At 40.5% G+C, this 14225-nt stretch overlaps 1 protein-coding gene across 1 annotated transcript in view; it reads left to right on the top strand.

Moving 5' to 3' along the window:
• Positions 1–1679, top strand: part of PTN (pleiotrophin) — a 17568-nt gene extending 15889 nt beyond the window's left edge. Inside the window, exon 4 of the mRNA XM_010131935.1 lies at positions 1496–1679. Within this exon, the coding sequence (XP_010130237.1) occupies positions 1496–1548 (53 nt within the window). The 3' untranslated portion in view covers positions 1549–1679. The remainder of the gene's footprint in view (positions 1–1495) is intronic.
• Positions 1680–14225: the final 12546 nt, after the last annotated feature.

Below are 14225 nucleotides of genomic sequence, written 5' to 3'. Positions count from 1 at the left end.
ATTGTGTGACTAAACATGAAATAAGTGTTTTATTTTTCTTTGACTAAAGTATTATTGGAAACAATTTCTGTCTTGTTGAAAAAGCTGGAGAAAAACATGTTGTTTTGAAACACTAACAAACATGAAAAACAACCATCAGAGAAATGTAATAACCTAAGTCTGCCTTCTGCTGAAGGTACTCTGGCCCTACCCCTCTCTGAAAGACGTCAGTGTAGTTCCCTTGCCTTTAATGCAACTGCGTTGTTTTTACCAGAGCTGATGATTGCTTGACTGTCTATGTTATACAGACTTTGAGAGAGAAGAGAGTCCTATTCACAGAGAAGAGTACCACCTTAAGGGTCAAGGGCTTGTCTTCTCATACACTGTGATGTTTGTTATTTTAACCTGAGCTGGTTTTTGTTGGTTGGTTGGGGTTTTGTTTGGGCTTTTTTGGGTGGGGTGGGTTTTGTGAAGGAAGAAACAATGATGGGATTCAAAGGAGGAAAGTGAAATCTGGGTTGGTGCAAACATTGGTCTACTTTCTTGCTGTTTCGATTCCAGAAAAGATGCTTCACAGAAACTCTGTTTCTGTCTCTTTGTACTACCTGTTGTGCTGTGTTTCGTGGTGGTATCCATGAGGATTTATTTGGGTTTCCAGTGAGAGCTGTTTTTTCCCCTGTTACAAGGTCACGTGTGATACAAGATCATCCCTTTAACTTGTATTAATTTTTTAGGCTCCGTGTGAATTTCCTTCACCTGTAGAATACCACACTACCCTAAAGCAGTGAAAGTGACCACAGATGGTAGTATAATGTATAAACTTTCACTTGTACCTTCACATTGTTCCATTATTTACCCCAAATTAATCGGAGAAGCAGATGCTCCCTAGTTGCTTCCCTGTCCTATCAGTACTAGCTGGCTGGACAGTCCATGCTCTAATGACTCCAGGCCAAACTTCAGTTGTCTCTCAAGTTTACATAGATGTTTGTCCCAGACAACGGGGGAAGGAGGGAAGGGTTGGCAGTGGAGAAGCTAAAGAAAAAAGTGAGATTTCTCACCATGCTCTGGAGTTGCTCTCATATTCAGAGAAAGCCAAAGACTAACAATGAAACAGAAAGGAAGCAAGGGAGGGGTATGTGAGTGGGTAGTGTGTGCAAAGCTTTCTTCCAGCTCTCCACTGAGCCATGACCCGGTTTCTCCATGAGCTGCCTGCTGTTTTCTTATTTTTGAAGCAAGTTCCTGAGACAATGCTTTGCATGCCAAATAGGGTCAGCTGCTCAGATAGGAAGGGTTCTGAATTGGTACAGGAACCCCCCCTTTCCATCTTCTCTACTGCTTCAACCACTCTTTTTTTTCTTCTTTTCCTTCTGTTTTTTCTTGCCTTGTTCAGAGTGTGGAAACAAAATTAGTACTTACGTGCATAGAGAAAACAAGGGCAACTTTCAGGGGTATTGGATGAAATTTGTTGCAGTCGCTGCTAGATGCTAACTTTTTATGGTTATTGTTATCCTGACAGAATCCAAGAAGAAGAAAAAGGAAGGCAAGAAACAAGAGAAGATGCTGGATTAATGGAGCCAACTCGGGCAATGTGAGAAAGGGACATCAGCAAACATGATCAATTAACAATTTCATTTATACCTAGACATTTTATCCTAAAATTATTTATAGCTTAATGGTACCATAGAAAGAAACAAACAAACGCAGAAAAAAAAAATCCTTTTTTTATTACTTTACTATTTTTAATGTATAACCCTAACAACAATTTTTAGAGGCCTGTAATAAAGGACTCCAAACTCATTTAGAAAATTATGTCTATTGTATATTGAACAATGTAGAGGTTTTAAAAATAATTTTTTCTCAAGTCTTGCCATAGGTCTCAATCTGGTAATTACTCCATGCAAGCAGAACCTGAACCTGCATGGAGCTCTGCTGAAACCAGTGGTGTCCTGTGTGAACATAGGAGTCTGGATGGATGCAATTAGATTTAAGATTGGGACCTTATGTCTGAAAAAAAAAAAAACCAGCCTTGTTTCTTAAGTTTTTATTACATCTGGATAATTGTATGAAATTGCTTGTTTAAGGAAAGGATGGGGGCATTTTGTTGAGTATTTACAGGAATAAAATTTTTCTGGATGTGTGGTGAAAGCTCATTGCAAAAGGCCACCGTCTCCAGGTAAATCCAGTAGCACTCCTATCCTTGGTTATATTTTGGATGTTGGCGGTAAAAATTCCATAATCTTTCAACAGTTGGACATAGAAGAGTCATAATTTTTCACGATTTTCTAGCAATGTTTTTTCCAAGTTGGAATGACAGCAGAACTTTCTATTTTTAGGCATAAGAACTCTGGTGGATGGTAGTGTCCTCTGCTTTACTTTTAAAATCTGAAAAATGCTTTCTTTTATTTGTTTATTTTGACAGAAGGACAAATAACTCTTTTCACAAAAATCTAGCTGAACCCAACTTACTTTTGTATCAGTGGGAATCTTCCTGTTTTTCATTATAGCTGGTCAGAAAATAGTACGTCTGGTGGGAAGTAACAGAAGAAATCTGTTTGGAAACTGCCTGAGATAGTTCATATTTTTTGACTAAAAAAGGGACAATTTGTGGGTCTTGAAACCAATAGGAATGGAATTAATTTTTGTTTCTCTGTAAGTAAAGCAGAAGGGAAATAGAAAACCAGTACCTTTTGCTTTCTTCCATTTTCATATAAGCGAAAAGACCTTGAAAAAGCTCAGTCAAGATAAAAATAGTTCAGTGATTTTTAAATTTTTTTTTTTAACAGCCTGCAGGGACAAAAAAAAAAAAAGAAAAATTATAATCAGCTGGTTTTTGGTTTGTTCAATTTTACCTATTTTAAATGATAATAAGTACTGAGGAGAGTCACAAAGGAAAAAAGATCTGACAAAGGGCTGGTCTGTCCTCCAGTAAAAGATGGTTTGACAAACTGAACAACCAGAAGACTAAACTTTTTAGAGGAAACATAAGGGATTTCAGTGCCCAAATTAATTTCAAAGTCATTGCTTTTAAATTCTAAATCATAAATCATAAATTTGACTGCACAAAATAAGCTTTTAAGTCATTTGTGAAGGCTGCAGGCTTGCCTGCTGTTCAAGAGCAATGGTCTCCCTTGTACCTCTGCAAGTACCCACTGACTTCAGCGAAGCTGCAGCAGGGTGTGTTCATCTGAGAAAATCACACTGCTCTATTGGAATTAGCTTTTAGATAAGCAGAGAGTCTTCTCCCAGACTAACATCACTCCCTTCTCTAAGCAAAAAATTTATAATAATTGCTTGCCCTCATTTTTCTCACATGGAGGGTATGGCTGATCTGAACTCACAGTGTGGCAAGTCCTTCTGTAGCTGTTCCCAAACCCTTCTGAAGCCAGCTAGCCAAGGCTGCACATAGCTCAAGGTAGACTAGCCACACAATTATTTCCCAGACTCCTTGGGTGTGTTTTTCAGTCTGTGTCGATGTCGTCGTTATTTTGACTACGCTATTAGACGTATCTGAGCCAGTGGTATAGTTAAAAATGTCCCAAACATGGTGGATGTGCAATGACCGAATCCAAAATCACAGAGGCTCATATTTGGGTGCTATTTGGTTTGTTAATCGTCTAATCAGGTCTACCTGTGCTTATGCCTCGGACCTTAATGGGTTGGTAGGTCTGATTGAAAGCAAAGGGAGAAGGAAGCTTTTTCACTCACCAAAGGTTTGTCTGTCTAAATGCTGCATCAGATCACTTGAAGTGGTTCAGCTTTGAGTGCAAAAACTGTTGCACCATTGTCTTACATTGGTTAATCTAGTCCATGTTTCATAGGGAGCTGGCAGGTGTTGGGAATGATGCTAGACCAACAGTTTGACTATCCTTTAGCAAACTTTAGATGTGACTTCTGATTTCCACCTCTGTGAGTAAGAAGAAAACAAATTCCCCTGTGTTTCCTCTGATGCCTTATGGCCCTTACGATTAACTGCCCTTCTGGCTTGTTAAAGGAACATTTCTAATAGTTTTTGAAGGAGGCCAATCAAGTTCGTGTGGTGATGTAGGGCCTCCATGGAGAGAGTTTACAAAAAACAAAGAAGCAAACAAAAAAATACCATGTTAGGACCAGAGGAAAGCTCAACAGTCCTGGTAGCAAAGGGAATGAAATAGAACATTTCCTCTATACTAGTCAACCATATGTTTGGATCTATATTGGCATCTTACTGTTGACAGTAACTCGATTTGTATCTGTCATACTTTATAAACAATGAAGAAAATTTCTGAGAAACCAGCAGAAAACATTCTGTGGAAACTCTGGCTATGAAAGAGGTGATAAACCAGAATGTGCCAGAACACAGAGGAAGATTGAATAGACTAGGTCAGTCAGGTCAGCTCTGAAAGGAGGATCCTGGTACCTAACAGGAGCAGTTGCTTCACTAGTGACATCAAGAAAGCAAGAGGCAAGTACCTGAACGAAACCTCTTCCAACCCTATCTTGCTCAGTTTCCACTTGAGTCATTCTGAAATTTGTCCTTATTTGCTCTCTAATCTTCTACCCTCCCTCCTGTGGGAGGGCAAGCTTGTCTGGCAGTGCTGTGGAGGCAGCTACTGCAGATTAAGTATGTTTTGCCCTCTTGGTGCTATCCTGTTACAGTGGAAAATGACAGCATAGATATTTTGCTTAGCTAGTTTAAGCGACTGAAGCTTGTTTCATGAATGTCCCTCTTGAGAAATGGTTTCCATCTTCATATGCTACAGCTATAATATGATATGAGGGGATGATAGAAATCCCCCAAATGATAGCCTTTTTCTGACCACTCAATTTTCTTAGAAAAGAGAGTGGTGAGTTGCTGAACATAAGCTAAGGCTGAAACTATATTCAGACTCTAGATTCTAGCAAGTTTAATCTTAGGGATTTGGGTATAGCTCTTTTCCCTTCCTCTAAGTAGGCTGAGCCATGCTTCTAAGCAATTAGCCCTGTCTATATCTTGATTCAAAACAGTGTTTGAGGATTGGGGCATTTTCTGACCTCATTTCTCCTGACGGAAGTGCCCATGTTGAAAGAGAATCACTGCTTGTCAGCCTGGCATGTTTGGTAGACTATTAAGTGCAGCAAAATTATAGGGCAAGGCTCCAGGAAGGGAAAGCATTTGTTGTACATGCAGGTAGATACTAAGTTGTAACTTACTGATTCTCATCTTCTAATTCCGTAATGACATTCTGAACTATACTGTTTTTCAAAGAAGAAAAATTAGAAGAAATTAAAGAATAAAAATTATAAAACATATCAACAGACAGTGTTGGAGACTTTGTCAAGAAGAGACAGGTATGAAGTCAGGAACTTCTTATACAAACTTCTTTTGCATGTTCCTTGAGTAGGGAAGGTAGGATTACTGGCTGGCACATTTTTTTTTATGCTTTGTTTGATTTGTGCCTTAATGAAAACTAATAAAATGTAGGATGTTTCAGAGAAGTAAAGTTCCGCTCCAGCCTCAGAAGAACGTGTCCAACAGGAGGCAATTTCAAAAGGAGACAATAGTATGTCTGTCTTTTCTGGTTTAGCAATGCAAGTTAAGATGATGTTGATAGGAGAAAATATAACGTACTTCTTTGGTGTATATCCTTCACCACCTGGCAACGGACAATTCAAGTAAAACAACAGAGCATTAGGATGCACTAAGGGGAAGTGAATACTTAAGGAGTCTGTTTATAGAAACAGACCTATAAAACCCCTGAAACTAACCACACTGCTAGCAGGGAGATCTAAAGATAAACATTGTGTGGCATTCCTGTTTGTTTAATGAAGTCTCTTTACATATGACAAACTTTATCTGAGTTTCCTTAGTGTAATATCAGTGATGAGGGTGAGATAAAAGCCAGCCTGAGTTTCCCTCAGCCTAGGAACTGCAATGTTAACACTGTAGACTTGTCACTTTTCTAAAGCAAAATATTGGTGAACTACACAATTTTGACATGACATAGTAGTCTCATATCTCCCAAATTCTCTTAGGACGGGGAAGCAGTATGTCAATGGGGGCAGGCATCTCATGTTCAGTCTTTTTAAATTCTCTAGGACAGCATCTCTTGTGAACTTCTGACTTTGTTCTCCCCTTTGCAGGGACAGATTATTCCTGTTGTCTGCCTTCCCCTACGCATCCCTAATCTTGATGGTATCTGTAGATTTTCTGTCAATTCTGCTAAGGCACTCTACCTCTCAGCCAAACTTCTGTGGATATTGTTGATGCTTTCTCATGCTTGAGTCCGAATTCTTCATTTATGGCTGGATTGTTGCAAAAAGGAGCCCCAGCGAGCCCTTACCGTCAGGTACCTCTCACTGCATCCTTCTGAGGTTAAAAGGCACTGTAGCAACATGTTAATTGTAAGATGTCAATGAACAAGGAAGTATGAGAATGAGCAAAGAGATTCCTTGGATTTGTTGGGAGGATGGCTTGCTAGTAAAACCTTTGTCACAGCTAAGCCTGGGTGAGTCTTCGTAGGGGACAAAAATGGATCAAATTTGTTTGAATGTTATACTCAATGATGAAAGAGTGACTGTCCTCAAACAGAAAAACAGCTTAGTTGATAAACAGTGGCAGGAAACTGCATCCTTTCCCACTGTGTCCTCTTCTACTATCAAATTACAGGGAAGAGACATGGCACATAAAGCTTCACGGATAGTGGAAGTCTTGCCTCAGCAAAGTAGAGCACGAAGAGAGCGTCTTCCACCCTGTGGGTTTTTGCATTTGGAGAAGGTCTAGGTAGACTTGTTCATAGCAGCAGAAAACTTTACGTGCTTTTGGACCAAAATTAGATGATTCTGAGATCTATTGACTTTCCTAATGTTCTGTTTCTGCTTCTCTTCAAAAATGGTGGTGTACCTTGTGGCCTCATCACTCTGACCTGAGCAGAAATGAGATATTTCAAGGAAAACATATTCTACTATCATTAGCTCATTGGTGGGGCTATGCAATCCTTTTGCCCTATCTGCAGTTTGACATTTAAATGTGAAATGTCTTGGGAGGTCCCAGGTGGGTAAAAGCTCAGTAGGTATCTCCTCACCTTCATATTGCTTGGCTTTGAGTGAGTTGTCTATGGAAAAAAAAAAAGTACCTACAGTTCTTACTCCTTTCTGTAAAAAACACAATAACAAACAAAACCCACAACAGAACTAAAAGCATGTTTCCAATATATGACTTACAAGCTGAAACAGAGGCTCCCAAGTCTTGCCATTTGAGAAGGTCATTCAAAGTTAAAAACTGCACAAAAGCTTTATCCCTAAATTCTGTGATGTGAAGCTGGGAAAATGGATATCTACCTGGCAACAAGACATTATTTAACTTTTCTCATTATGTCTTTCATTACACTTCCCATATAACAATTACGTAGTTCATTAAGATTTTTACAGCTGAAGGAAATGGCTCTGATAATCCAGAGTGTGTGGTGGTTGCTGAAGGGGCGTGAAGCCGAGGCAGGCTAGTACTGCTGAAACTTGAAGCTAGAAACCACCAAATGAGGATATCAGCATCAGACACAGCATCTCACTAAACACACACGCATACATACTGCATATATATATATATGTCCGTATGTGGGGAAGCAAAACTCTCTAAGTTCATCCATAACTCTACATGTGTCTCACAACTAGTGCTGCCATGTTTTCAAGCTAAAGTAGAAATGAAAGAGCTTTCTGTCCTGTGTTGTTACATACACGAGGATGCAAAATTAGTACATAGGATGAAGAGCTAGGTTTCTTCCCACTTGTCGATGTATCAGTTTAGGGATACAGCTGTGTCCAAGGAAAACAGAAAACACATGCCAATGAAATGGCCAGTAGGACTTAGTATCAGAATAATGTTCTCTTTTGTCACACCAAGTACATGGAAGGGCTTTGTTCAAAGCTTCAGAGTGGATGAACTGCTTCAGTTAGGTGTGAACATAGAAACTCAAGGGGAGAAAAGCTTTTTCTCTGCCAATTTAAAGTGAGGAAAATGGGAAAAAAATGATGGAAAAAGCAAAGTAAAACAAATCATCTTAATACTTGTAGTTTGAGTGTTAAACAGAAGTAAGGAATGAAAGTCAAAATAACAAATTAAAGCCTGAATATCACAGTCAATGGATTTCTAATTCTGTATATATCTATTAAACCAGTGCTATATGATATCTTCTTATGGGTTACTCTTTTTCCTGTTCCTTTTCCTTTTTTTTTCAGTTTGTATATTGATTTTGTAAGCTAGCAGTGTGTTACCTTTTCAATTTTTTTAAACTTGTATGAAAGCCATATATCCATATTGTAGAATGAAAGCATTAATCCTGTAACATCCCTTAATGTTTCTTTTAGCTCTGTGGGATTGTGGGAAGCTCTAGCGAATGTATATGTTTACCAATTGTATCAACATAATTTACTTGCTCTTAGTGGCGATAAAGAATTAAATAAACTAATAAACAGAAGTGTGGTGTTCTCATTTGGTTGTGGAAACTGTAGGCGACTTTAATTAATTCCAAGTATTCTTGGTGGTCTGTCTATATTGTACTAATTTCCCATCAGCTATAGGTGTTGCTTGTTGCAGGAACACTTTTCTTTGTAATTCAGAAAAAGTTTGTAGAAAGAAATCTGATTCTAGCAGAAAACAACTGATTTGTGCATACTGAAGTCTGTCTGCCTCAAATTCCTGACACCAGTTCTGTAAAGCAGCTTGTTTCAGTGTGCAATTATGTCAACCTGTATAATATTGACACAATGATGGGTTATAGATGAAGAGTTTGATATTTTAGGGTTTTTTAATTACTCTGTCAGCTAAGCAATGGGAAAACCTTATTCCCAGCCCTATCATGCTCAGCTGTTTTACTTTAACAGTGACTTTAATGAGTGTGTGTTCAGTGAGAGATGATTAAGGCTCAAGAGTAGAGCAAAGAAGTTAAATTACATTAATGGACTAAACAGAATTATGCAGAAATTCTAATAATGCTCTTTGTGTCTTAATGTCTTCTACTTTAGTTTTGTTCTTTCATTATCCTTTTTTCCTAAATCTGCTTTCTTTTCCAAATACTTTTTCCAATTTTGTTTCTATGTCCAACTACTAATTAAAATGTTAGAATAATTAATTACTCCATACAAGCCATTCCATCACTCACTGCCAAAAGAGAGAGATGCTTCACACTATTTACAAGACTAGAGATTTATACAGGCTTCTGAAATTGTTTGGAAGAAAGTGAAGTATTACGTAGTACAAAAACTGACAGTGCATTCTTCAAACTGCTAATGGACTCAACAACATAAATCCTGTCCTTGGAAAGGAGACCAAATACTCACTGCTGTTTAATTACAAAAGAAAAAAATTAATTCCTTTTTAATACGCTACTTAGCAGTTAGTTACATTTTTAAGTTACTGAGTAATGAGAGAGTTTTAAGATGCTCTTGTTCTTCCATGGGAGATATTTGATCTCATCAGTAAGCCTGAGATGCTTGAGGGTTGTCTCAAGCCATGCTTAGCTTCCCAAAGCTCTGTAATACAGGGCACACAGGTCTCTGATTTTTCCTGACTTAAGCTATAAACAGGCCTAGTGAAGAGCTTTTAAATCAGCCCCTTTCCTGGTGGGTTGCCTTCGTGTAACAGGGTTTTAGGAGGCCATCTCGGTCTTTGTGTAGCTTCTTTTTGTTACGTATGGAGTATATGAATGGAAAGGGCTTCATGCAGGAAAGATCCAAGTTGTGTTACCTCTCTGTGCTCCAAACTTCTGGGAGTGGTTGTTCATTAAGGGGTTCTGTGGAGTCAAGGGGGACTGCCAGTGGTGAATGAGATGTCCACGCAAAAGTAACCACCAGCAGTATGAATGTCACTTTGAGAACTGTAAGACCCCAGAGCTCAACCTTTGCAATACTACAGCGGAAGTTAAAAACCTAGTTGTATATCATCATCTCTGTGGCCTTTGACAGGGTAGAATTGTAATTAATACTCGAACGTGTGATAGTCGCATGTGCGCATACAGAGACACACTCGCTTCATTCCTTGCCTTGTAGATAACAGGGCAGCTCCTGATTTTCAGTGAGAACAGAGGATTTGTATAATCAACTGTTTATGTTCAGGATGAAGCATTCCCACAAAGTAATAGTACAATCTTTGTCCTTTGTAATCTTTTACAGTGATGTGGGAAGTTCACCTACACAGAGATTCTCTCTTGGTTTATCTTACTTAGCCTGTACCAGTAATATCTAGAAAAAACCAAATGAAAGATAAAACCCCTGTAATCTTACAGTAAAACACAAATCTGTGTCCTTGTTTAAGATAAACAGGTTTAGTTCACCTTTGGTTTTGTCCCAAAACTCATGTGCCTATGCTGCTGCACCCCGGGAGTGCAACATCTCGTCCAACCCTGAGAACTAAGCATGCACTGCAGAGAAGAAAAATAGACATGTCAGACAGCCAGTGGTGTCCCTCCCACAGGAAACAGTCCTCCATGAATGTCTCCAGCTAGTGGGGATGTCTGCCATTGCTATAGGTTCTCCCAGTGCCAAACCAACCCAGCACTCTTCCTCAGATTCACGGCCTTTTTGAGGATCTGCAGTGCTCTGCAATGTAGCTCTTTCCCCAGCTCTCTGCATCGTGGGGCTCTCTCCAACTCTGCAGCCCGACTGTTTCCCCACCAGTGTCCTCTGAGGACAGGTTTCAGCCTGCCAACTCTCCACAGGCCAAAGGGAAATGGCTGTATTGGCATGTCTCCCCAACCTCTTCCTTGCTACCTTAGGTAATGGCATGGTTGGTTCCCACATGGTGGCCTCTCCTTCTTCCTACCCCCTCCAAAACAAAAGAGCACTCCCAAAATAAACAAACAAACAAGTCATTCTCAAAGGGCTTCCTCCTCCTAAATATGTTTATTTGCAGAGGTGCTGATTGGCGTAGCCTTGGCCAGAGGCAGGGCTGAATTGGAGCTGGGAGAGCTTGTTTCAAGAAGCCTATCAAGGGCCCATCCCCTGCTACTGAAACTGTGCCAAACAAAAGGCAGCAGCCTCCTCCCCCACTGCTGAAACCACACCAAATCCTAAACCACCAGTCTCCTATAAAACCCCCACTGTTTACTGAGAGCATTTCTTAGGAAAGACCATTACACTTCACTTGTAGTCAAGATTTGACGTTAAATATAAATACACATACACACATACACGGAGCGTCCTTTACAGAAAAATATCTCCCTCCATTCCAGGTACCCCGAGTTATAGAAGTCTTTATTGCTACACAATCACCATTGAAACTGTTGTCTCCTTTGGCAAATAATGTATTTTATTTGTATCTATTCAGTTTCCACTTTCTTAGTTATACTACAGTCCTTTTTGTTTGCTGCTTCATTTCCACACCGGGAAGAAAAGATGAGAGCTTGGATCTGAAAAGGTAACTAATTTTTGTCCTGCTCAGCAGGTAAGGCCTCTGAAGACCAGAACACGAGAAAGAATCCTTCTTTGTAACAAGTAAATTAAATGATAAATGTTTTCTTTATTTAGCAGTTGCGAAGTGTTTGTTGCTGAAGGTTCTGGAGGCAGAGTAAAAGAAAAATATAACATGCTAGGGATGGATAAAAGGAAAAGGGCTTTCCATAACAATGGTACTTCATTCACACACTATTGCGTTTTAAAACACAGGCTGTTACTTTGTTTTATATTGTTTTGTTTTTTACTCAGATATAAAACTTCAAAGACCTCCTGTTGATAATAAAAGAGTTCTGCACCCAAGTAATTATATTTTCTGTCTGAAAAACTTTAGCTTTTTTGCTACACTAATTCTTGTATTTCTGTTATATTCATTGTATAGCGCTGCAGATCCTCATGGGAGGTAGATACTCAGCCTTGGGGAAGTGCAGTTGGTGCTGCTTCAGGGTGCACATGGACCCCAGTCTGATAAAGTGGCTGCCTGGGGATGTGCTTGATGCAAAGGAAATCTCCACGTGCCGAGAATGGACCAACTTCCACTTTCTTCTCAAGGCATTTATGGAGTAAGGGAGTAAGTGGTTACCTGGGAAGGGATGCGTCTGTGATGTTTGTAATTGCGTGGAGTCACTGTGGTAAGTAGTCGCCAGTCTTCTGTGGGGCTGTAAGATGTGGGAAGAAATGTTGAAGAGGAGAGGTGATTTTGGAAGGTGGGAATAGAATCTCTGATACAAAGTTCAACACAACAGAAAACTAGGTACATGTTTCAGAGGAAGACATGATAAAGGGCCCAGACAGAGGTGCTGAAGAGTTCCATCCCCAAAACAGTATTACCTGGGCAGTTGATGGAACTGGCTGCAAGAAAAGCCAGAGATTTTCCCTCCTGATTTCTGACAAGATACACTAGGAAAAGATCTATGCTGAATTCAGGATCTGATTTTTTGTGTATCTTCTGAATGTGAACTGGCCCATTTTCAACTGGAGAAATGTATAAAGATGGTAAAAATGTAAAGATTCTAAAATCTCAGACCTGTAACAATTTACATGAGTGCTGTGCTTTATGTGCTGCAGATTCAACTGGTTCAACAGGACACTTCCCAGTGCAAAAACCCAAGGAGTGGCAGGACTGGGTCTCCGTTTATCCTTAGCTGGAAGTGAAGGATAACATTTGTTCTCTTTGCTGTTGTCCTCCTTTGAGGACAGTGGTCCATCAAGCCGCCTGCACAGCTGAGTGTTGCAAAGACAAAACATACGCTTCCTGTGATAAAGACTGTTTTGTAAGTAGTTGAATTTGAACCAGGCCTGTGTATCATCACTGCTACTTGCTGTCTTATCTGAAAAGCTCTGTAAATAAGCCCTATCTACCAGCATGAGAATAAAAAGACCAGTAATTTTTCTTTCAGTGCAGTGTGTACCCGAAAGAGTAAGTGCTCTGCAACCTTAACGTAAGGGTCACAGTAAAGTGGTGCAATAAAGGCAGAATGACAAGCTCTTAGAGGAAGAAAATGATGGAAAAGGCAGACACCTTCCTACTTTGCAGCATTTATGCTGCAAGTCTCTGGAGTAGATGATTTCATCAAGGGAGATGAAAAACACTCTAATCTTAAATGCAGAAATATACTTTATTTGCCGCTGTTGTTAGTAGCAATGAGAACAATTTAACTGCCATTATGGTGTTTTGTAATGTAGTTTAGTAATAAACTCTGATTTAACACACCTTTGATTCAAAGACTTTTACACAGTTTGTCAGTGCTAAGTACCCACCGTCCCTGTGTGTGAGGTGGAAGGTTAATCCCCAGGGTTGTCCTTAGGCTCCCTCTTGTCAATGGAGCATGACAAGTCTATTCAGGAGGTGATTCAGAGTTGAGGGCTAATTTAGCAAATCTGGAAGATGTCATGAAGGGCTTCTCCTCTCGCTAGCTGCAGAGGGAGCTTAGGGAAATGACGTGTATTAGACTGACCTGAGTTTCGCCTGGTAGTTTGCCCTCTCATTAAGATAGCAAGCTGCAACAGGGAAGGCCAGCACTTCAAAGGTGTTTAGGAATTTTAAAAGTAAGGAGTCTTAACAGTTTTGATGACGGGCCAAAAAAAGTAAAAGGTAAGTGGGCTGAGGCTGTGGACTGTGGCAGCAAGTGATCGGATCTGAAGTCCCAGCACAAATCTTTCTGGTCAGAGGGGAAGGAGGACTGTCCTCACAGCATTGTCCTGAGCAGGGAGGGAGGGCAGGAGACAGGTGAAGGAGGGGAGCTTGCTGCCCCCTCCTTGGCCCTGACATCGGTATGGAGGCAGAGGGGAGAGAAAGTCCCTGCTTTTGTTCGCTTGTTTCCCTCCGGCGGAGGGAGGGAGGCGGTCGAGGGGCCTTGCCCCCCACCAGGCTCCGGGTCCTTTGTGCCACACAGCAGGTGTGAGGGGAAGCTCTGCTCCCCGGATGAATGCGCATGTGGATGCAGATGCCCTGCTTCTTTCATGGCCGCTCTGGGAACCAGAGCGAAGCAGCATTTCTCAACAGCAGGCCAGTAATTCCTGGAAACAAGTGAGCGCAGGAAGGGGCCGTGGGGTGAGAATGGGGGTGGTTTGGGAATAGCTCTGCAGGACCACTCCTTATCTAGTGTTGCCCGTTGACAGATTTAGGGCTTCATCCTACAGGGTGTTCAGCATCTCCCGAGAGACCTAAAACTGGTATCTTAACTACTTTTCTCTGTGAAATAGCTGATCTGGCAAAAGAATCTCACTAAATTCTTCTGCTGAAAGGGGCTACGTAAAAAATTATCATAGTACCCACAGGCCCCTCTTATTCACATCCCAGTTCTTTGCTTGCTCTCTGGCACAGGCAAGCTCTCACCAGCCCG

Source organism: Buceros rhinoceros, unplaced genomic scaffold (assembly GCF_000710305.1).
Source record: "Buceros rhinoceros silvestris isolate BGI_N320 unplaced genomic scaffold, ASM71030v1 scaffold6042, whole genome shotgun sequence".
NCBI lineage: Eukaryota > Metazoa > Chordata > Aves > Bucerotiformes > Bucerotidae > Buceros > Buceros rhinoceros.
Note: the sequence above shows the minus strand (reverse complement) of the source record. Positions and strands in the feature narration are given on the sequence as shown.